This window comes from Syngnathus scovelli, chromosome 21, assembly GCF_024217435.2.
Source record: "Syngnathus scovelli strain Florida chromosome 21, RoL_Ssco_1.2, whole genome shotgun sequence".
NCBI classification, from domain to species: Eukaryota; Metazoa; Chordata; class Actinopteri; order Syngnathiformes; family Syngnathidae; genus Syngnathus; species Syngnathus scovelli.
The window spans coordinates 10,215,408-10,237,698 of NC_090867.1; the positions used below are offsets into that span (position 1 = coordinate 10,215,408).

At 58.7% G+C, this 22,291-nt stretch overlaps 4 protein-coding genes across 11 annotated transcripts; all 4 read left to right on the top strand.

Annotated features, from left to right (window-relative positions):
* The first annotated feature begins 1,188 nt into the window (after positions 1 to 1,188).
* Positions 1,189 to 10,833, top strand: LOC125991632 (KAT8 regulatory NSL complex subunit 1). 5 transcript variants are annotated; one of them, XM_049759765.1, is made up of 16 exons: positions 1,189 to 1,230; positions 1,852 to 2,044; positions 4,831 to 6,142; positions 6,754 to 6,895; positions 7,084 to 7,146; positions 7,309 to 7,397; positions 7,459 to 7,597; positions 7,750 to 7,906; positions 7,989 to 8,144; positions 8,290 to 8,448; positions 8,655 to 8,788; positions 8,904 to 9,028; positions 9,096 to 9,153; positions 9,278 to 9,390; positions 9,478 to 9,712; positions 9,808 to 10,833. In XM_049759765.1, exons 3-16 carry the CDS (start codon positions 4,902 to 4,904, stop codon positions 10,006 to 10,008), a joined length of 3,012 nt encoding a protein of 1,003 aa, XP_049615722.1. In that variant the 5' UTR covers positions 1,189 to 1,230; positions 1,852 to 2,044; positions 4,831 to 4,901; the 3' UTR covers positions 10,009 to 10,833. The 5 variants fall into 5 exon arrangements, with proteins under 5 accessions (XP_049615722.1, XP_049615721.1, XP_049615718.1 ...); XM_049759764.2 differs by having other exon boundaries at positions 1,201 to 1,230; positions 1,747 to 2,044; XM_049759761.1 differs by lacking the exon at positions 1,189 to 1,230 and having other exon boundaries at positions 1,276 to 2,044.
* Positions 10,834 to 10,985: 152 nt separating this feature from the next.
* Positions 10,986 to 15,946, top strand: LOC125991638 (protein FAM171A2). Its single transcript, XM_049759838.1, has 7 exons — positions 10,986 to 11,651; positions 12,231 to 12,458; positions 12,526 to 12,618; positions 12,691 to 12,849; positions 13,017 to 13,196; positions 13,301 to 13,414; positions 13,495 to 15,946. Exons 1-7 carry the CDS (start codon positions 11,567 to 11,569, stop codon positions 14,922 to 14,924), a joined length of 2,289 nt encoding a protein of 762 aa, XP_049615795.1. The 5' UTR covers positions 10,986 to 11,566; the 3' UTR covers positions 14,925 to 15,946.
* A 137-nt stretch (positions 15,947 to 16,083) lies between these two features.
* On the top strand, positions 16,084 to 18,913 carry grnb (granulin b). Of its 3 annotated transcripts, none has more exons than XM_049759917.1 (11): positions 16,084 to 16,249; positions 16,422 to 16,500; positions 16,713 to 16,850; positions 16,931 to 17,053; positions 17,129 to 17,260; positions 17,345 to 17,486; positions 17,594 to 17,697; positions 17,810 to 18,076; positions 18,159 to 18,392; positions 18,466 to 18,645; positions 18,713 to 18,913. In XM_049759917.1, exons 2-11 carry the CDS (start codon positions 16,498 to 16,500, stop codon positions 18,809 to 18,811), a joined length of 1,422 nt encoding a protein of 473 aa, XP_049615874.1. In that variant the 5' UTR covers positions 16,084 to 16,249; positions 16,422 to 16,497; the 3' UTR covers positions 18,812 to 18,913. The 3 variants fall into 3 exon arrangements, with proteins under 3 accessions (XP_049615874.1, XP_049615876.1, XP_049615875.1); XM_049759919.1 differs by having other exon boundaries at positions 17,156 to 17,260; XM_049759918.1 differs by having other exon boundaries at positions 16,085 to 16,249; positions 16,435 to 16,500.
* Positions 18,914 to 19,050: 137 nt separating this feature from the next.
* On the top strand, positions 19,051 to 21,959 carry LOC125991647 (uncharacterized). Of its 2 annotated transcripts, none has more exons than XM_049759882.2 (9): positions 19,051 to 19,238; positions 19,415 to 19,565; positions 19,725 to 19,800; positions 19,884 to 20,268; positions 20,490 to 20,973; positions 21,049 to 21,155; positions 21,237 to 21,345; positions 21,418 to 21,518; positions 21,605 to 21,959. In XM_049759882.2, the coding sequence occupies exons 1-9, from the start codon at positions 19,077 to 19,079 to the stop codon at positions 21,767 to 21,769; spliced, it is 1,740 nt and encodes a 579-aa protein (XP_049615839.1). In that variant the 5' UTR covers positions 19,051 to 19,076; the 3' UTR covers positions 21,770 to 21,959. The 2 variants fall into 2 exon arrangements, with proteins under 2 accessions (XP_049615839.1, XP_049615840.1); XM_049759883.2 differs by having other exon boundaries at positions 19,111 to 19,238; positions 19,320 to 19,565.
* The last annotated feature ends 332 nt before the right edge of the window (positions 21,960 to 22,291 follow it).

The following is a 22,291-nucleotide window of genomic DNA, read 5'->3' on the forward strand; positions in this document are numbered from 1 at the left end:
AAGAGAAAAAAATAAAATCAAGCGTATGAGTTCTTATGGAAATGCCGCTCACAAGATCTCCCAAAGTTATTGGCCATAAGGACCCTTGGAAAGCGTCGTGGTTTAAAAACCGAAACGCGAGTGACGTTGCAGGCTGGGGATGGCCAGTCTCAAAATGGATAAAAAAAAACACTTTCACAAAAACAATTGCTCGCCTTTCTGTACATCTTTGTAGAAGCATTTCACGTGGGTTAAAATTGCCAACTAATTTCGAAGACAGGTCTTTTCTATTTGAACGGAGGGAGCAAATGTTTTGCAGGTCAGCGACGTGATGACGTCAATTAGGGAATAAGGCGCCGTCGAAGCCATCTCGCCTTGAGACCCGACGAGTCCGAGCACCGAAGGAAGGTTAATGAAAGGTGTGGCTGGCCTCAGGTTGGGGCGGGGCGATTTGCCCTCCCCGCAAGGCCAGGCAACCTGGGTGAAGGCGCGCCCAGCCGGCTTGGTCTTGACTGCTGCTTTGCTTTTCATTGTGGCGCACTTCCGCCATCTAGTGCCACTTTATTGTGACTACTACTTGACGTGTTGGGAGATTCGTTAACGTGCCATTTCGTTTACATGTGGTTCACATGTGCGTGCGCTACAACTATTACACACCCAAGTGAAGCCTATCATCAATCAAATTGGCTGCATTTGACGTCATCATTCCAAAATCTAAATTGATCCATTTTAGACTCAGATCAGATGACCACAATCATTAGGGTGGCACTCTGATCAACGTTTATCAATAATAATTTAAAAAAAATAATAATAAGCTCATTGGCTTGTCGGTGTCACGCCTTGCAACGGTGTTGATTATATCCAAGGCCTCGAACCCAGGTGAATGGCCCGGGAGTCTTTTTTTAGTTTTATATGACAGTAAAGTATCGAATGCACGTCCAAACAGCGCTTGGTGAGACGTGACTAACTGGCTCATTCGGCTGTAGGGAATTCACAATTCTCCATTTGAATCGGCCATGTACAACTTTTCACAGAACACAATTGTCGCGTATGCCATTGTTTTGTTTTGGTTTGGTTTGGTTTTGTCGTTGTATCATGCGCTCAACTTTGGTCGGCATTTCCGCTAGGCGGGGCATGTAAACAGATTGGCAGCCACGCGAGCCAATGGGAATCTGGGAGATGTTTCCACTAACCAATGGGAGCGCAGGGGCTCGGTTTGCGCTCGTCAACGCTTCGGAACAGGACAAGCGGGTAAGTAACAATTTTGCCTGCTTATTTGTTGGAAATCATCGACCGCCACACTTGTCGCGACCACACGAGCCGTTTGCCTGCAACATTGACTGCCCGCTCAGAGCAAGGTTGGCGTTCTCAGCTCACTTTTCAACCTGAAGTCACGTAAAAGTCGCTGAGGGTTAGCCTAGCTTAGCCTGCCCTCGCTCTTTAGCATTAGCTTTGCTGCTAAACTCTTCTCCAGAAATCAGAACTTGACCCCCGAAATATGCGGGAGCGATCAGTGATGCGCATCAGCCACGAAAAAAGTCATTGTTGCAACTTGTCACCGCTCAACGGCGGCCTGAAGGAGCGCAGCGGACAACTTTCCCACGGCTGGTTGCCTCGCAGGCGGGAGGGTTTGGGTTCGAGTCTCGGATTAGGCATTCCTCTGCCGCCCCGTGCCGTGCCATGTCATGCCATCGATGGGCTGGCGACAAGTCGTACATTTCTCCTCCATTGCATTGCAGCAGTTTGTCTCTGTGCCCTGACAACCAGCCCAGCCCAGCCAGCCATTGTCCAGAGTGTTCATCTGCTGCGATTGACTGGTGGTGACCAATCCACTCTTTGTCTCCATGTGCCCTGACGTTGGCCGGCGCCCAGTCCCGGCCGGGTGCGAGCTGCGCTCATTTCCAGTCGTCCTACACCCTCACGAGGAGACAAAGCGTCAGAATGTCTGCTGCGACAGCTGTCCACCATTGACGTGGGGTCCCTGTCGCTTCATCCGGTTGTCGACTTGCGACGCATCGGAATACGTTTCACCGACGGCGGCCAGACGACGAGCATGGACTCAAAGGTACGACGTTTGTTTCACCCGCTTTGAGTTGTGTGCTGTTTGCATGTGTCAAAATGTTCACACATTTGTGTGTTTGTACACGGGAGTACAAAAAACAAAGTCCAATTAGCTGAAACGGGGATTGGAAAACTCAATGAAGACGTCGGCGCTGGTTGCGTTTAGTCGCGCCTCACTTTGCTGCCATGATGTCAGTGTCAGAAGCGCACATCAGCAGGGGCGCTCCTTCAACTGCGGAAGCGCCTTGAAGAAAATAGTACCAAAATGATGTGGAAAGGACACAATCAAATCATTCGCTAGCCTGGTGTACCCCCCACCCTCTGCACTTAAATAGAAGTAAAGACAGAGATTGTCCAGATACTCATGTAAAGTTGATTTAAAATGTACTTCAACTGCAATGACAAGGTAAGTAAACATCGAAGCTAGGTTTCCAAAAGAATAGCATCACTATAAAAAAAAAAAAAAAAGTTGTTGCGAAAAGGAGAAGCTTTCCAAAAACAAAACTCTCACGTAGGGATATCTTGCAAATGTACTCGAGTATAGTAATCAGGTAGCGAAGACTCGATGTTTGTGGCGCGAATGTGATGTTTGAAGCCTTTATGTCGTTCATTGTTGTTGTTGTTGTTGTTGTTGTTTGGTGCGCTTGCCCCTCGCGGTGAGGCGCGGTACTGCCGAGGCCGCCTCTTGGCAGCCTTTTTTTGCGCACGCGCAGTGCGACGCTCGTGTGTTTGTCAGCTCAAAGCCGAGCGAGCAGCTAGCCGCCATTTTCTCAGCGTCTCTTCCGAAAAGCAGAGAAAAAGAGCAGCACCTACCGCCCGCCCTACGGCTTTCGGCCCGTCGTAAATCGGCTATTTGGCCGAGGCTCGGCCGGAGAGCCTCTCTATTTACCCGACCCACGGCCCGGTAGGACTCGTTCGACGGCCTTGTGCTGAAATCGGAAAGGCAGGAAGGCGAGCGAGGCTGCGAGCGAGCGAGCAAGGTGGAGATCGTTGATTCGCCCATTGCCTGGATCCGGAACGAAGCCGAGTGGCCCCCGTCGGGCGGGCCCCCGGTTGCATTTTGGGGGCAAATTGATGGCCTAGAGGTCGATTCCAGCCGCCTTTTTGCCCCCCACCCCTTGCCCTTGTTCCCCCCCTCCCCTCCCACAGCACCCCCACCCGCCCCCCGACCAACCGACCGGAGTGCAGGGAATTGTTGGGCGAATTCCCTCGGATAGTGCGAGCTCGTCACGTGGTAGGTTCCTCCTTTTTCTTTGTTAGCCGCAGCTAGCTCGCTCTTCTTCCTGCTGCTCCGCCGCCGCCGTCACCGCCTCCCAACCGGTCCGCGCCTTAGCGGGCCAACGCGAGCGAGCGAACGAACAAACGAGCGACCAAGAGCTTCTCCGTGCGGGGCCGCGCGCGCACGACGTTGTTCCGGGACGAATTGACCAAACGTTGCCTTGCGTAATGAGGCGTGCCGCGCCTGCCTGCCTAGCCGCCCGCCGCCGCCCGTCCTTGGCGCCGTTGGCGAGCTATTAAATGAAGGGATGCGGGATCCCGTCGTCGTCGTAACGATGCTCGCGGTGGCCTTTCGGTTGGGGCTCTGGTCGCGTGTGTTGCATCAGCAGCAGTAGCCGCCGCAGAGCTAGCAGCTAACGTTAGCAGCCTTGGTGACATTTCTTCTTGTTGTTGCCGACGGACGGACGGACGTGCGTGCGTAATGTAAACACCATTTGGGTGCTTGTCGGAGGCAGCACGACGCCCGTTTTGTATGCTAAAAGGCAGATTACATAATGCGCCTGGGAAGCCCCAACATGGCGTGGCGGCGGCGGCCGCGCGCGGCTACCGGAGATAGACTGCAGTCTAAAGGCATGCGATGGACAGCCAAGCCGTCATGTTGCTCCTCATGTCGCACACGCAATGACTCCTTTGACACAATGTGAAGCAGACGCCGTGACGTCACGGGGGCCTCAATCCACCGATTTAGCGGGACGCGTGGACGTACCCTCGCTTGCCGGTGTGACGGCAGGCTGAGTTTTCAAATCATTCCGAGACTCGGATTGAAGAGAAGCTCAAACGAAGCCGCTTGTGCACTTGTGTCCAACACACTTGCCAGTGTAATTTTCCACTCGTGCTCCGTGTATACACTTCAGGTTTTGTACATCTGTTCCATTTTGTCATACGCTCGCTCAGCCGTGGGAGAGATGACGAGACCGTGTTGGTTTCTCTTCAGCTTTGTGTTCATTTGAATGCCTGACACGACCAAAAGGCTCCATCAGAAAAGAACCGCTGGAATGCCCATAGAGTTCTGAAGAACCGACTTGGTGGTGGGAAATGGCGAGCTATCGTCTCTTCACTCGTAGGACCGCTTTTTGTTGCCCTTGGTACTTTACGCTTGTAAACAAATATCGATTTGTGGGGCAAATTTGGATTGGACGGCGATACGTGAACAAATTGGACGTTCAAACAAATCGCAAGTCCATTTGTTGACCGGGAAAAAATCGTTTCCGTTTTAGTTGCCTTTTATTTTGCATCTTGGCAAAAGCTGTTCCGTGCAGAGCGGCGCTTGCTCCACTTGTGGTAGCAACGACCCTCACCGTGTTTTTTTTTTTTTTTTTTTTTTAACTGTCACACCTTGCCCGCCTGTCTCCCCATTCTCTTCTTCATTTTGTTTTTGGGCCCCGTCCTATGGGGCCACCAAATAATGGACGACGGGCCTCCGGTGGCCCCCTGGCTGTAGTTTGGCGTGAGATAGCTGTTATATCGGTCTGGTACTGACTGCGTGCTCTCGTCTCTCTTGTGCCCGCATAGGCTGTCCTCCGGAGGGGCAGTAAGCGGGGGGTGTGGAGCAGCAGGCCGCCGTGCCCGTCCCTCTGCACTGCATGGCTGCGATGGCGCCCGCTCTCACCGACGCCCCAGCCGAAGCTCACCACATCCGCTTCAAACTGGCCGCCCCGTCATCGAGTTTGTCCCCGGCCAGCGCCGACAACCACGCCAACGCCAGCAACATCCTCATCCACGCCGGAGGCCCCCCCAAGTGTAAGGTGGCCCCTGAAGACGACGACCAGCAGCAGCCGTCGTCGCAGCCGCCACCGTCCCAGGGGGACTCCCTGGGCAAGCTCCAGCCCCTAGTGGCATCCTACCTTTGCTCTGATGTGACTCCCGTGGCCTCAACCAAAGAGTCCATCACGCTGCAAGGGGTCCTCATCAAACAGTCAGTCCTGAAAAGCGGCAGAATTCTGCCGAGCTCGCGGCTCAACGGCGGAGACTTCCTGCTGAGGAAGCGGCACGCAATCGAACTGTCTGGAGACCAGCTCAAAAGCCTGATGAGCGCCAACGGCAACCAGCCGGCGGCGCCCGTCAACGGACTGGCCAAGAAGCTGGCCGCCGGCTCCGGCTGCGCCATGGCGACGGCGCTCAACGGCGACAAGCCTCCGGCCCACTCGCACGCGGCCGAGCCCGACGGCCGGCCGCCCCGAGTCGCCGTCAAAGGGAGCCTTCACCGCAGGCGATCGCCGGGACTTTGCCCCAACGCGCAGCAGGCAACCACGCAACAGTCGCCCTTGTCCCAGGACACCCGCAGCCCCGCCAGCCAAGACGTGAATTTGGAGCGCGGGGGCCCGAGTCCGGCGCGCTCAGACCGCGAGAGGCCGGGCTGCAGCCGGCGCGGCTCCCCGGCGGACGCTCGAGCGGGGGAGCGCGCCCGGCTCAGCGGCAGCCGGCAGGCGGAGATCGAAGGCCGCCTGCGACGGCTGCGCAAGCGCCTGCAGGTGGTCCAGGCCAAGCAGGTGGAGCGCCACGTTCAGCAGCAGCTGGGCGGCTTCTTGGAATCGGCCGTGGGCCGCCTGCTGGCCGCCGGTGGCGGCCGCAAGGACCACGCCTCGGCCCCCTGGAGGACGGGACGCCACTCGGCCGGCAGCGGCAGGGACGGCCTGAGCCGCTTCCTGAAGAGCGGCTCGGTTCCCTCGGAACTGGAGCGCCTGTATCTGAGCGGTTCGGCCAACTTGCGCTCGGTGGAGAAAGCCTTCGACTCGGACGTGACGGAGAGCAGCTCCGGCGGCGACTCGGACCTGGAGGAGGAGGAGCTCACCAGGGTGGATGTGGAGCAGCGGCATGTCAAGATGTGAGTAACGCTGGCCGCTTTTGAGCACGCGCTCGCTCGACAGTCGCGCTTGAGAGCGCCGACGCTAGTCCAAATTCAATAGTCGCTACCTTGCCGACGGCCAGACGCAAACGCCGCTTTCGCAGCTCTTTGTCAGGAAGCGTACGCTTGTTCGTGTGCCTCGTCGCAAACATCTGGCTTGTTAGTTCCTCCACTCTTGTTATGTAACTCCAGCCCCTGCTCCCTCCCTCCCTCCCTCCTTTTATGTAATGACTGCTGCAGTTTCCTGCCTGCACCCCGTCCTTCGCCATGCCCGCCTCAGCCGTGTGTCTCTCCTGTTCTTTGCATTTCACTCTCTAACTTGCCGCGGGAATTCAACATGGCCACAAAGCTGGATTTGACCAAGTTAATGTGAATGGTCGGGGGTCAATTATTGTGAGTCTGACACACATTAAGGAAGATTGTTGTTGACGAGTCTGGCCCGTTTCAAAGAACGGGGCGCCGAAGTTTGTGTCGCCAAATGCGCGCCCTGCTCCACCTTCACCTGTCAATCAAATATGTGCGTTCTATGCCACTGAGGTGGCGTTACAAAAAATCTCGGGCAGAGCTGACCTTTTGTGTGTGCCGGCCAGATGGAAGCGCGCCGAGAGCCGCTACACGCTGGAAAGGGCGGCCATCATCAGTCACTGGAACTGGTTGCAGGCTCACATCTCCGACTTGGAGTACCGCATCCGACAGCAGACGGACATCTTCAGGCAGATCCGCGCCAGTAAGGTCAGTCAGTCAGTCAGTCGTTGCTCAACCCTGAGCAAGGAAGTCGGTCGGGAGCGGGCCCGTCCGTCCGTCCGTCCGACCGACCGAGCAGACTCTGCAATTATTTGAACACGCCGACTGCCCTCGGAGCACAAATGTTGTCACGTCGCACGTCTGTCAGTCTTCATTTGCAAGTTTCTGCGCCGCAGGGCTCGGTGGAGCTGGGTGGCGTCCCGCCTCAAGAAGCCAAGTTGGAGCCCGCCAACTTTCAGGTCAAATGATTTCTCTTGCCATTGAGCGCGCCTCGCATGAATGGAGCCGCACCCGGGACAAAATTGAGCCCCGGCCGCACCATCTTTTCTTTGTGCGTTTCTTTACGACTGAGTGCAAAGTTGACCGCTTATGAGTTTGTGTGCATGTCTTGCTGCCTGCAGGATGAGTCTTCAGAACGTGTGGAACACCCGGTCGCCATAGAGCCTCGGAAAGCTCAAAGCGGGCAGCCGGTTAACGGTGTCCTCAGCAGGTACTGGTTGGTGATGAAGGTGATGATGATGATGATGACGGATGCCCAAATGTGGCGACAGCAGGGCGGGCGAGAGTGTGGACAGCAAGCACCAGCAGGCGCCGGACAGCACGTGCGTGGCGGCGCGTACGCGACCGCTGATTGGCTGGAGGCGGCGGAGGCTCATCCAGCCCAACACGTTGGCCAACCTGATTGGAAAGGTAGCTTGGTTGGGGGGGGGGGGCATCGTGGGCGCTCAGTTGGGGGGGGGGGGGGGGGTGGCAGGCATCGTGGGCACTCAGTTGGGGGGGGGGGGGCATCGTCGGCGCTCAATCGCCTGCTAAACCCGCATGGAAATGCGCCGTCCGTGCAGGCGTCTCGAAGCGGCGGCGCGTGCCGGGTCAACCCCGGCTGCGTGATGTGCGGCGGCCGGCCCGTCCCCAGAGAGGACCCCCAGTTCCACTTGCCCGTCCTCGAGCGCCTGTCCAGAATGGATCTGGGCGTCCACCCCATCCTGTCCTTCTCGGACGGTGGGTACTTTGCGCGCGCGTGCACGCACGTTGCTGCGCTGTGCCTTGGCTGGCTGGCAGTAGCTCTTGAATGTGATTGCAGATGTGGCCGTGGGCCTCCGCGTGCAGCAGGCGATGAAGAGCTGCTGGAGCGGCAGGTCGCTGGAGAGGAGTAAACCCGTCAAGAAGTTCTCCCTCAAACACAAGCTGTCGTCATGCAAAGAGAAGCACAAGTTTGCCAGCTCGCTCATGGCAGTCAGTGAGTGCACGCACGCATCTTCGTGGGGGCGCTCGCTCGCTCACTCGCTCGCTCGCTCGCTCGCTCGCTCTCTCTTTGGAAGGCGAGATGCGCTCATTTGCTCACCTGCCACTTTGAACCTATGAACGTCTGCTCGCGCTTTCAGGACTGGGCCACTGCAAGAGTCGAGCCGACAAGCCCAGGCCGCCGGACGCCGTCGCCTGCAAGGCGGAGCGAGCGCACGGTGTCTCAGCGCCGCCCGGACCCTACGACAAAACCTCGGGCCGCAAGAGATTACGAGAGCCCGCGTTGGACAGGAGCGACTGTGAGTCCCTCGGCCCCCTTTGTGTGCCATGTTTGCGAGCGATTTTGCAACTTGGAAATGGAAGGTTTGCACCTTCCACTGGCCATCTGTGCCACCAAAGCAACAGTTGTGCTCGAAGTGGCCCTCCCTCTGGTTGCTTTCCAGCTTGCTCACCACCCCTGGGAATGGAGCGCAATTGCCTCAAAATGTATGCGTTTGTCCCGCAGCCTCGCCAAAATTCTTTCTGGACTCGGGCGGCAGTGCGGCGCCTTGTCCGGCACTCTCCGGCGTCCACAGCCCCGTCGCGCGACAGCTGTCGACGTCCTCGGACAACGCCGCGCTACCGGCCGCCGGCACAGCCGTAAGAGGGGCGCCGGGCCTGGGCCGGGTGGAGGACCACCATCCGCGGATGTGCTGACTTGCTGCTCACTTGCTGCTCACTTGCTGCTCACTTGCTGCTGACTTGTGCACTCCAGCTGCAGCCCGTCAAGAGGAGGCGCGGCGAAAGCTCCTTCGACATCAACAACATTGTCATTCCCATGTCGGTGGCCGCCACAACGCGAGTGGAGAAACTGCAGTACAAAGAGATCCTCACGCCCAGGTAAGTTGAGCGCCGGTCAATAGCGCGCGAGCGCCCGCCCGCCCGGCTGACTTGTGCGTCTGTCCAGCTGGCGAGCCGTGGACGTCCTGACGCAGCCCGCCGTGCGGGGAGAAGACGAGCGCGAGGTGAGCGAGCCGGCGAGCGGGAAGCCGTGTCTTCTCTGGCGTTCGAGTGTCCGCGGGTTCCCGTTTGCCTGCACGGATGGCGCCCCGCTACTGATAGACACCACACCATGCCTTGTGTATGTAGGTGGAGGACCTGTCAGACGCGGCCTTCATCCAGCTTCACCAGCCGTACGAGGACCAGGAGCGGTCTCGCTGGACCTGGATGGCGTTGGCGCCAGCCAAGCGGAGGGGCAGCAGGTCAGGTCCCCGCGGCGACACACCCGCCGCCGCCGCTCACGAGCCAACCCTGGAGTGACACCCTTTTTTTGTTGTTGTCTTTTTCAGGTCGTACAAGTCGACGGACGGGCGCACCACACCGCTGTTTTGCAGCACCAACCCGCCGACCCCGCAGCCGGCCTCCCCCGAGCCCGGTCACTACCCCGCGTTGCACGACTACGGCCACCTGCCCTCGCCTGTCAGCCCGCCCAGCCCCGACACGCCATGCTCGCGTGACTCTCACCGCCTCGTGTCCAGCGAGGACACGCGATGCTCCACGCCCGACTTGGCCTTTGAGGAGAGGGTACGCCGCCGCCTCGCGTCTCTCGCTCACGAAACTCTTGTCGGCCCACTCGGTCGTCCCGCACCTGTCGGTTCCTCACCTGCCCCCTTTTCCAGACGGTGGCGCCGTGGGAGCGGCGCGACTTCCCGTTGGCCGAAGACCCGGCGCCAGAGCCCGAGGCGGACGGCGAGTGCGCCGGGCTCAGGATGGCGAGTTTGTCGGGATGCCACCCCTTTGGCCGGCCCGACTCTGACGACGGCGAGCCGCCCTGTTGCCACGACGATGACCACCACGCCGCTGGCCCCAAGCGGCCGTGAGCGAGCAAACTTGTGCGCTTCCTGTTGTTTGATATTCAAACATCAGTCTAATCCTTTCACAGTTTTTAGTGAATCCGACGCCGATAGACGCAAACGTGTTACAACAAGTCTGATTTGTGTAGTAGGCGAAACGTATTTGGGGGATGGGGGGGGGCTTAGCGGTGTTTTGATATGTTGCGTGTACACTTGTAGCGCACGATGTAGCGACTCCTCCGATATGGCCAAAGGGTGTTTTTCTATCCTTTAGTTTGTTTGTAATTCCCACGTACATTTTAGTGAAGTGACACACAAAATGGGTGGGTGGGTGGTTGAGTGTGCCCCCATCCATCCCTCCCTCCCCCCAGTAAACAGGTACATTTCGGATGAAGCCCCCCCACAAACCACCGGAGCAGAGCACTTGTTGTCTTTGGTTTTCCATTCCTGACATGTTTGTATGTCGCGTGTTCCAGCGTAACGTTGTCTTTGACTTGTAAACCATTCCTGCTGTTCCCCCCCCCCCCTACCGTGCCCACCCCCACCCCCTCCGTGGGCCGCACTTGTCATAGGAGGCGCTACTAACCCTTGGATAGCAGGGCTCAGGTTGTTCGGGCTCTCGCCGTGCCATCTCACGTTGGTTCCTCCCGTCCGTCAACTCGGTGACTATGCAAAAGGAAAAGTCAAAAAAAAGAAAAGAGATCCATAGTTTGCTTTCTGCCTCACCTGATCACTGTTCTTCTCTCTTCAGTAGTGACGGCACATGTTGATGTACCTGTTTGATTGTCTCAGCAGTTATCACTATTGTTTGCTTCTTTGTAAATAGCTCCATTAAAACGTTTGTTTAACTCAGCTCTTTTTCGTCTATACCCGACACCAGCAAAACGTTCTGCTGGATCTAGAAATGCTATCCACATAGCAACAGAAAGGGGTGGGTGGAAGGGATGTCAATTATTTTTTGAAAGATTTGTGCGGTGATGTCATAGCACCCAGGCTGGTTGGCTGGCTCTGTCATAAAAGCACACAAGCTCGTGCTGCGTGTTCATGGTCCCCGAAATGGGAGCGCCGGCGTTGGTGGTGTGTCCGCAATTGCGTTCAAAACGTGTGGTCGGTCGGTCGGTCGGTCGGTTTGAAGAAGTCCTGAGTGGAGTGGGTGCAGCACCACATGTTCCCCAGCAGATGGCGCTACCCCGTTTGGTTAAGGCTATTTGGATCGTTTCTAATTTTCCATTGTGGTGTTTCTTTTTTGTTTTGGATGTTCGAAATAGATATCAATGAATCGATTAAGAAAATTGCAGTCATAAGAAATATAGGCGTTTGGACAGTCCAGCGTTCAGGTCCACCCTACGGTCGAACTGCGCTCGTTCGTGTTCTTACGTCGAGCAGCAGAGGGCGTCATGTTGGCGCCCCTTTGCTCTGCTGCCATCCAAACAAGACGCGTCGGTGTGCGCGCGCACGAGCGAGCAGTGCAGCATCACGGCGTGGCAAGGCGCGAAGCGGCACCTCATCACAAGCTCAGGAAGCGGGACCCAGGTGGCGACCACTCCGTCCGCCCGCCCGACCGTCATGACATATCGCTGCGACGATGGCGGCTGTGCGCGTATGTCGTGTGCTTGTCTTGGCGTGCGCGTGCGCGCTCTGGGAGGCCAAATCCGTGCACGAGCATTTTGGTAAGCTCGCGCCCGTCTTTTGTTGTCACCCTTAGCTTCATCTGCATAGTCATGTGAGCGAGCGTAACGTGCGCGACCAGGGAGCATCGTGAATTCTCGGCTTATTGTCGTCATTGTTCTGTTTCGCGCGTGCTTGCGAGGTCATGACGTCATTATATAGCTGACGGCCACGCGCACAGCTGCACAAAGCCCTAAATAGGAAAGAGGCTAAAATGGCGGTGTATGTTGCTTCGTGACGTCTGAGCGAGCGAGCCAGCGAGCGACCGAACGCACGTCTTCAGGCTACACTCGTCACGCGTCCATCCCTAGAGATTTGACTGGGTGCGTGGGCTTTGCAGTTGGGCTTCTTTTGAAGGCTGTTAGTAACCAGGCAACAGCGCCAGCAGGTCAGACAAGTCACATGACAAACAATGTTGTGTGATGACATTTCGAGATGTGCTTAGCATCTAAAATGGAGTGTGGAAAAGCAGCATTTCTCTCCGTGCGTGTGTGTGTGTGTGTGCGTGTGTGTGTGTGTGTGTGTGTGTGCGCGTGTGTGTGTGTGCGCGCGCGCGCACGCGCGCGAGTGTTGCACTGCAGAAGTCCAAATCAAAGTCCAGGTGTTCGACAACAGCGACCTGTCTCCGCTGGCCGACGCCCTGGTGGAGGTCCACGGCAACCAGAGCGCCTTGGCGACGGCTCGCGCCGGCGCCGACGGCACGGCCAGGGTGGACTTTGACTACCGGGCGGCAAGCTGGGTCATCATTAGCGCCGCTAAAGCAAACTACGTCACCAACTCGGTGCCCTGGTACTCGGGCCGCCCGCCACGTAAGAGCACTCCGCTGTGTGGCAGCGCCCGGCACACGCTTACGCTTGCCGTCTTCTTCTTTGTCAGTGTACGCCTCCGTCAGTTTGTACCTTCTGGTTCATCGACCCGGCACGCTCATTCTGTACGATGACGTCCTTCAGGTTCTGTCTGGCTCGCCAGGTAAGAAAAGAGAAGAAAAAAAAACGTCGGCACGTGAGAAAACACGCGCTCGCTTGCTTTGTGATGGGGCAGGTGGCGGCGAGCGCGCTGTGGCGCAGCTTCCCCGGAAGTCACTGCACCTGCCGCCCGACTCCAACGGGACGGCGCTGACCGCCTCGCTGACCGCCGCCAGGACCCGTGACGAGATGGGCGGATTCCCCTTCCTGCTGGCCCGCGAGACCAACGGCTCAGGTCTGCCACAGGGGCCGCTCCTGAGCTCAAATCAAAAAGTGCCGCAACGCCGCCACCCTCTGGCGCCTGTTGGTCATTGCAACGTTGACGGATGGGCGCTGGAGGAAGGTGACAGGGAGGGACAGACAGTGAACGCTGAGTGTTTTGGCTTGTGTTTTGGCGTTCAGGCGAAGAATCCGGTTGGACCGGCTTGACACCGCTGGCGCTGGTGGGCTTGGAGCTCTCGGACGAGGACGGCCGTCCCGTCCCCGTTTCGGACCCCGTCCGGGTTTCTGTGCCGCTTCCGTCCGACACCCGCAACAGGGTGGCCACCAGCGTGCCCACGTGGACGTACCGGCGACGTTGGGGTGAGCACGTGCGCTCCCGTCAAACAGCCAAGCCTTCTGGCTGATCTCGAGCCTTCCCCCCCTAACCCTAAGCCTAACCTCCCGCGGGTGCGTGTGTGGGACAGGCGTGTGGGTGCGCAACGGCACGGGCTACATCCAGAAGGAAGGCTCGCACTTTGTGTGGAAGGCGGTGCTTCCGCAGACGGGCTACTGGCTGGCCGCCTTCCCCACCTCCTCGGGTAAGGGACTGCTTTTGATGCTCTCTTTTGGTGACTCGCCACCGCTGGCGAGTGTTGACTTTTGTGGCTGGCCGTTTCAGGGCTGGGACCGGGCCACCCGGGCCTAAGTGACATCGGCACCTACCACGCCCTCTTCCTGCTGGCCGTCCTGGGCTCCTTGGCCCTGCTGGTCCTCATCCTGCTCTGCGTTCTGCTCTACTACTGCAGGCGCAGGTGTTTGAAACCTCGTCGGCAGCTCGGCAAGCCTCTCCCGTCCAATGGCGCCAAGCGGGACCAAGGCACATCCACTTCTCGCCTCAATCTCATATGCGGCCCTCTCGTGGAGTCGGGTCCGTCCGGCGACAGGTCGGAGCCGTCCCCCTCCCGGGACTACCGGAGCTCCGGGGAGGACCTGCCCGAGCACGCGGCCGCTCGCAAGCTGCGCCGCGCCGCGGGGAAAAGCGAAAACCTGGCCGTGAACGCCGCCGCCAGCAGCAGCAACAACCTGGACAACCCGCTGCTGCGTCAAGACTACGAGCGGGGCGGCTACTCTCCCGCGGAAGGCGGCGAGTCCGACTATCGCCGGCACCGCGGCGCCAACGACAACGGGGGGTATTCGTCCGACCCGCCGTCTCCGCCGCCCTTCCGAGGCTACCTGCCGAGCCAGCCCGACAAACCTCCGGAATATTCGGCGGCGCCACCCGACGGCCTGGCCCGGCCCACCTCCCTCAACACCCACCCGGGCCAGATCATTTTCTGCGGCTCCATCGACCAGATGAAGGAGAACATGTACCGCAGCATGGTGCCCACCCTGGTGATCCCCGCCCACTACATGCGCCTGCCTTCTGGCGCGGACCCCAAGGATGGCGACAAGGACGGCGTCACCGCCGGAGGGGCCCGACACGAGCCACCGCAGCAGCATCAGGGCGGCCCCCGCCGGGACGAACCCGAGGACCCCAGCTGGGCATCAGACGCCTCCGGCGGAGCCGTGGCCATTCCGGTGCTCTTCGACGGCTCCACCATGGCCCAGATGAACGGAGAGCTGCAAGCCCTGACTGAGAAGAAGCTTCTGGAGCTGGGCGTCAAGCAGCACCCGCGGGCCTGGTTCATCTCCTTGGACGGCCGCGCCAATGCCCACGTCCGCCACTCCTACATTGACGCCGGTGCCAACGACTTGGGTGGCGGCGGGCCCGGAAGCTCCCCGAGAGACGCCAACCTGGAGGCTCCCGAGTGCAAGTCAAAAGACCAACGCTGGGAGGCGGGACGCAAGGGACACGGCGGGGCAGGCAAAAGCTACTCCAAGCTGGCCTACCCTGACCCCCCCGCCGGCGAAGGCCGCCCCGCGTCCCCCGAGGAGAACTCGCTGACGCCGCTTCTGGACCAGGGAGCCTCCGCTGTGCCCCGGAAAGGCCGCGACGGCGACAACCGCCGCTGCTCCGGTCCCGACGATGAGGACAAGGAGGAGAACCGCAAGAGTCCCTGGCAGAAGATCGAGGACAGGCCGCTCATGGTTTTCCATCCCAGGAAGTGACAAAGCCCTTTGGGCCACAACTGCCTGCCTGCCTCCCTCCCTTCCACTCCTTACCCCGCAGCGCCGGGCGCCATTAGAATCTTGGACCGGCTGCTGCTTCACAAGTAGCGTGTGCACACTTTTCCCTCCTCACTTGTGGCACACAGAAATGTTGGAAGAACATTGCTGGTGAGACCTGAGCGGCCGTTGTGTGGAATGGTCTCACGCGGGAGGACAAAGCGCACAATGGTCTTTCCGTGTCCTCATTGGCAAGAAGCACAAGCGCGTGGCTTTCTGATTGGTCGCGCGCGTACTTTGACCCCCCCCCCCCAGCCCCCTCCCTACCTCCCTCCCGAGAGGGCCGCCTCCTCCGAGTGCCTTCTTCTCTGGCCCGGAGGGTTGCCACGTTTTGGCCAACGCCAATCTTGCTTTGGACCTCGGCCTGCATGTTTTCATTGAAAAGGTCACAAAATTGACTCCCGGTCGGTGGTCCAAGTTTACACTAACTTCTTCTTCTGCTTCTTATTGAAAATCCAACCTTTGTGCTCGTGTGCTGTTTTGTGTTTGTGTTGACGTTTGATGAGCCACAATGACCGCTGCACTCGATTCCTTCTTCTTCTTCTTCTTCTTCTCGCAAGGATGAGGAGCCCCATTGTGACGTTTGTGTACAAAGGAGAAATAAATGTGTTCATCACTCGCTGGTGGAAGCTTCATGGTGAAGAATGGAAAATGAAGCTGAACACTCTGCCAGACTAATGTTCATTGCACAATACGCTTGAGCTTCTTGACAGCCATTTTTGTAAAAGCCCAATATTATATGATTGTTAAAAAAAAAAAAATCCTTCCATTTTTGTCAGTAAAATACTCACTTGCATAAAATTGAACATCATAATTGCATTATGGTGTATAACGATTTTAAAATATAGTTTACAAGCTACTGTTTACACAATCACAATCATTTCAGGCGGCAAATGAAAAACATGTCAGGAAGCCATTTTGGGGGCATGTGGTGTGGCCAAATTCAATAAAACTTTGAAAATGTACTGTGTATGCACTTGCTTATTATTTTAATGTGTTGACTAATTTTATTAAATGAATAAAGTAATTATTTCACGTCACTGGTAAAGCAGAATAGAAAACAAGTCCGGAATTTAGAATTTTCTCTTCATTTTCGTGACGTGAAGAAGCCAAAACCGGCACAGTCACGTGCCGCCCCGGGTCATGTGACCGTGGTTGCGTTCACCCAAAACATCTTTGAGCGAGCGACGTTCAAATTAGTCGGACGCCATTCTACCTTTTCTGTCGTCCCGTTGACTCGCTTCGATTCGGATGTGACCAACGAGCAGGTTAGTAAGAAATGAACCCATTCAAACGCTTCGATAGTTTGTTTGTTTGTTCGTTAGCTCGACCGTTAGCCACCTAGCTTCCTATGCTAACTTGCGCCGTTAGCTCCCACTTTGTGGCGATGATCGGTTGACATAACAACAATGTCTTATGAGGCATCTAATGTCCTATTAGTCTCTTTTCTCAGCAAGCGAGTCGACGGCACACATGAGCGTGAGGGAGCATCATTGACGTCGTCAGCTGTCACACAATGGTAAGTCGACGCCCGTTATGTCTGACGTCTTCGGTAGCATGAAAGGTAGGTGCAGTACAGTCATCAGCGAGCGAGAGAGAGAAAGAGAGAGAGAAAGCGAGCATGATTCATGATGCTGACGTCGGCCCGGACGGGCTGCATTTGGGCAAACAATTCACGGACTGCTCGCCCGCCCGCCCGCCATCTGACCTATTGTGATTTCCTGGGCACAGGTGTTGTGGTGCGTGTTGGCGGCCAGCCTACTTGGTGCCAGCGTGGCGCTAGTGTGTCCCGACGGCGGCGCCTGCCAGGACGGAAGTACGTGCTGCAAGGACTTTGCAGGACGCTACGGCTGCTGCCCCTTGCCTCGGGTCAGTCCTCTCGCGCCCGTGCCAACGTGTGGCGCCATGACTTTAGCGTGCGCGTGTGTTGCGCGGCGGCGCCGCTGCAGGCCGTATGCTGCTCGGACGGCCTCCATTGTTGTCCGGAAGGCACCGCGTGTGACCTGCAGCATGCCACGTGTAGCAACCAGACGCTGACTGTTCCCTGGAGGAGGTCACTTCCTCCCCAGCAGGTACCAGGGGGAACGGGTCATGTTAGCTTCATGCTAATATCTAGAGGGAAAAGCTGTAGACAGGCTAACTCCAAGTTTGAACTTGCTGGGAAAACTGTTCAGAGGATGGCGGCCATGTTGTGTCCGGACGGGCAGTCGGAGTGTCCGGACGCCACCACGTGCTGCCAGCTGCTCGACGGCTCGTGGGGGTGCTGTCCGTTGGCCAAGGTGCGGCGCCGCCCATGCATTTCGCCGGGTGAGCCGCCGACCGACCGACCGACTGACCGACTGACCGACCAACTCCTCCTGCAGGCGGTGTGCTGCGCCGACAAGCTTCACTGTTGCCCCGAGGGGACCGTCTGCGATCTCGCCATCTCCAGATGCGTGTCGCCCAGCGGTGACTGGCGGCCCCTGATGGACAAGCTGCCCGCCACACCTCGTGTCAGTGCTCCGGGTAGGCTCAATCCATGCGCTGGACTTGCACCATTTGGAGGAAGGAAAAGCTGTGCCGGTGGTTCCCGCTGACCATTGCCATCCCTCCTCCGCCCGCCCGCCACGCAGGCACGTCATCGACGCCGTGTCCTGGTGGGGCGGGCCTCTGTCCCGACACTTTCACCTGCTGCCAACGGCTGGGAGGCGACTACGGCTGCTGCCCAATGCCCGACGTAAGACCGACACAATCAGACCAAATGTGAGCTTTGTGTCCAGCCCGCACTTGCTCTGTGTGTGTGTGCGTGCGTGTGTGCGTGCGTGCGTGCGTGCGTGCGTCTCGGGCAGGCCACGTGCTGCTCGGACGGCCTTCACTGCTGTCCTCACGGTACCGCCTGCAACTTAGCCGCCGGCACGTGTGATGTCACCGCCTCCGTCCTTGCCGCCTCGTCCCCAAAGGCAAAATGCGACGAGGCGCCCGGCGCCGCCCGGCTCGCCGAGACGGCTCCCACGACGGGTGTGACCGCCTGCGATGAGCGCACCGGCTGCCCCAAAGGCGCCAGCTGCTGCTTCATGAAGAGCGCCGGCGAGTGGGGCTGCTGCCCGCTGCCGCAGGTAGTGAAGCGAAGCGGGTGCCCCATGCCAAACCCGGCTTTGTGATGTCCATGTGTGTGTGCGCCGCGCTCTCCGTGCTCAGGCGGTGTGCTGCCAAGACGGCTCCCACTGCTGCCCCGCTGGGCACACGTGTCAACCAGGGCGCGCGTCGTGTTCCCGAGGATTCCCCTGGCTGGCCAAAAGGCCGGCGGCCAAGGCGGCGCCGCGCCCGCCGGCCCTCACCGACGTCAAGTGCGACGACAAGAGCAGCTGCGCGGCCGGCACCACCTGCTGCAAGTTGCCCAGCGGAGAGTGGGGCTGCTGCCCGCTCCTCAAGGTGCCTTTTTCTGGCAGCTGGGCAAAGGCGGCGCAGGCGTGAGTGACGGTGCTTTGCGTCCTCTGCACCGCAGGCCGTGTGCTGCGCCGACCGCGAGCACTGCTGCCCGCAAGGCTACTCGTGCAACATGGAGACGGGAACGTGCGAGAAGCCGGCCGCCGCCGTGCCGTGCAACACTGCCTCGGCTTGCGGCGAGCAGGAGACGTGCTGCCGGAGCTCCGCTTCAGGTTGGGCCTGCTGCCCCTCTCCCCAGGTGCGTCGTCACTCGGCCCCTCACGTTTCCTAGAGCGTCAGACTGAGGCCCCGCTGTCGCCCGCCAGGCGGTTTGCTGCGACGACACGGAGCGCTGCTGTCCCGCCCGCCACTCGTGCGGCCCCGGCGGCACCTGCGTCCCGACCTCGCCAGCCGGACTGCTTTGAGCGTCGAGCGTGCCATCCATGCCCGCTGGCCGCCTCTGCCTTGACAAACAAGTGACCGCAAGTGTTTTTCCATTTCAATAAAATGCGAAAGGTGAGCCTTGACGCGTTTTGTCGCTTTTCTTCATTCATGAATAGCCGCTTAGCAAACAGCTGAGCAAAGTGACCACTGCGCCCTTTGCATGTTGCCAGGGAGACCACATACGCACACACACACACTTCCGTGTCAGTGGGTGCAGGGGAGGGGGCTGGCTTTTGAACATGTCATATGTTGTTTGAGCCAGTGAGAAGCCTTGGGGGGGGGGGGGGGCAGGAAACAACCAGGCAAAGTTTGACCCTCAAAGAAACATCCAGAATCTCTGGAAGGACCGGCAGCCCAAAAACCCGTCTACCGGACCTGCCTGAGAAACACCCGCAGGAGCGACGCCAGGTAAGTGAAGGAAATGGCAAGCGTCCAGAGAACACGTGGCAAAGGTCACGGCGACGCCTTCTGTTCACTGTCCTTGCAAAGACCCAACTTTGCTCGACGTCAACACGGCAGACGGAGTCAGACAGCTGCGGGCTGGCTATTCTTAGCCCAGTCGTTTGTTGTCTGCGTGCTCTTAGACACGCGGCGGCAGCGAGTCAACATCGGCGCGCATGCTGGAGCTGGGCCGCAGGTGGGCCGGCGACGCTCGTCCCACCCCGGGAACTGCCGAGCTGCCGCCTGAACCTTCCGGTGAACGTGGGCACCCGTCTGTGGTGGCGCAGGCGCAGAGTGAGACGCACAAACGCACACACGTTGCCCGCTCTGCATCCCTTCGCTCTGTGTGCTCGATGGCTTTCGGCACTGTGGCGCAGGCCGGCCGCTTGCCGCCCCGTGGCGCCCGCACCCGCTCTGCCGCCAAACACGAGCGTGCGTCTGTTGCGTTGACAGGCGAAGACTTCCAGGAGTTCAGCCCGACGCACGTCCGCCGCTGTGACTCGCGCTTGGGCTTTGTCCGCACCTTCAGGTGAGTGACGGTACCTGTGTTCTACGTGTGCCAGTCCGGTTGTTTTGACGGGACTAGTCAGCTCGTGTCCTACGTGTGCGCAGGCATGCGAGTTTCAATGCGGAAGGCCAGGGAGAGCAAGGCATCCGGTGGTTTCGTTCGGCAGACGGAGCGCCCTTGTCGTGCCGTGACGTCATTACCCCGCCCCCTCAATTTAAGGACGCCCCCGACGATGGCGTCGAGTGGTCGCAACTGACCGGCGACCGCCAGTGGGAGCCAAGCGAAAGTGATTGGTCGCAAGTGTCGGCTGCTTTTAGCTCCTCCTCCTCCTCCACCTCCTCCTCCTCCCTGTTGACTCAGTGTGACTACGCCCCCTGGCCAGCAGGCAAAGTCATTTCCATTTGCCCTCCCGCCACGCACGCCAGCACACGCCACCTGCTGGGCCGGAGTACTAGTGCGCACCAAAACCGAGGCTTCCTCTTGCACCACGTCAGCTAAAACGCACGCACACCAAAGACAAACAAACAAATAAGCAAACACACAAAAGTCCCACTCACGTAAACTATGCACACAGTCAACTGCAAGACACCCACCAAAGTGACACACAGATTGGAACGCACAGAGCGAGCGCAAACGTATACGACACATGGACACACGCAACACACAAGCCGTCCAAAAGTCACAATCCTGTGCGCTTTTGTGTCATGCAGAAGCTGCGGCCCAACATGGGTCTGTACCGAGAGGGTCGCAAGTACGACGTCTTGCGTCCCATCCACAGCGGCGCCTCCGGGACGGTGCCTGCCGTGTACTGGGTGAGCCCATGGCGGACGGAGGCGGCTGACGAGGACCGAGGCGACCCGGAGGCGGAAGGCCGACCCACGTCTCTGCGAGATGAGACCGCTTGGGACTCGGACGTGGACATTTACGTGGGGGAGGAGGACGGCGATTATGAAGGGGACTGTGAGGACGAAGTTGACGAGGAGGCGGCGGCCCCTGCGGCGGAGGCCCCTGCGGCGGCGGCCCCTGCGGCGGCGGCCCCTGCGACGGCGGCCCCTGCGACGGCGGCGGCCCCTGCGGCGGCGGCGCCTGCGCAATACCTCCGAGCCTTGCTGGATGTTTTCCCTGTTTTGCGGAGAGGCCAGTGGACAGGAGGCGCTCCGGGGCTCACTGACGGCCAGCGTCAACACCTCCCAGGTGCTCACTCACACATTTCCTACATTTACTGTCACTACAAACAAAAAGTGGCGCTACTGAAAGGTGTGTCACCAGGCGCGGCCCTCGGGGACGCCCATGCGCGGACCCCTGAGCCGCGGACCCCCGAGCCGCGGGACGACCCCCCCTCCTGCTTCAGCAGCTCCTCACAGGCCTCACTAAAGGTCTGCCTGCGCCCGTCCGCATGCGTCGTTGCCCGCTGTGCGTCTGGGCGCATCCATTTTAATGCGGAACGCCCCCTCCAGGACTCTGAGCGTTCGTCGGATGACGGGAGCTCAGGCGTCTTCTCCTCCGGCGGGGGTCACGAAGAGAGTTGGGGGCGGGCACGGGGGCCCCCCTCGCGCCGATTTGAAGGTGATGCTGTCCAACGCTAGGCGACGGCGGAATGTGCCTCAAGCGTCACCTTTGCTCATTTGACCCCGTCAGGTGTGCACATTTGGATCGAGGACGCTCGGGGGCGGCGCCTGAAAATTCGGGAACGGCGGTGGGTCCGAGTCGGACACGTGGCTGTCGGAATCGGCCGGCAGGTGTGGTGACACGGGTTACTGGCGGTCGCCGTCCGTAGGTGGTTACCGTACGTCCCTCCTGACATCACTTCCTCTCTTCCAATCAGATGTCGGCGAGCGCCTTCACCTTGGAGATGCCAGACAGGAAGTCGGTGTGCTTCCGGCGCCAGATCGGCGAGTCTCATCTGCGCCTCCGCTGTGTGGACGCGCCCGACTCGTGTCCGCGATGGACGTGGCGAGTTCAGGACGGCAAACTAGAAGTCCGCCAATGACCGGACTCATCGAAAGCCGCCTGAACTTTTGCGCCGGGTTGTTCCGGCACAAAAGGAGAAATTGCTAACTTCCTTTGCCTCTCGTAGCCATTCAAGCAAGAGCAAGTTACTTTTTAGTCACCTCGCATGTGTCGGCAATGGCGACTAAAGTTTGTTTCAACGTTGGGTGACCACTGTCTTTGACATAAACTGAAGGTTTTGCCTTCCGTCACATTGGCACGCAAGCAAACAACGAGTCAGGCCAGGCCTCCTGAGCTACAAAGCGTTCAACAAGATTTTCCACTCATGATCGTGTGTATGGGGGGGGGGGGGTATTGTGTAAGACATTTCTAATTTGTAATAATACTATAAACTATGATAATGTATTCTGATTTTTTTTGTGCTATCAGGCCGAAAGAAAATAAAAATTGTTTTGTGTAATAAAATAATAGTTTTGTGTGTGTGTGTGTGTGTGTGTGTGTGTGTGTGCGTGTGCGTGTGTGTGTGTGTGTGCGCGCACGCACGCGCGTTGTATACTTCCGC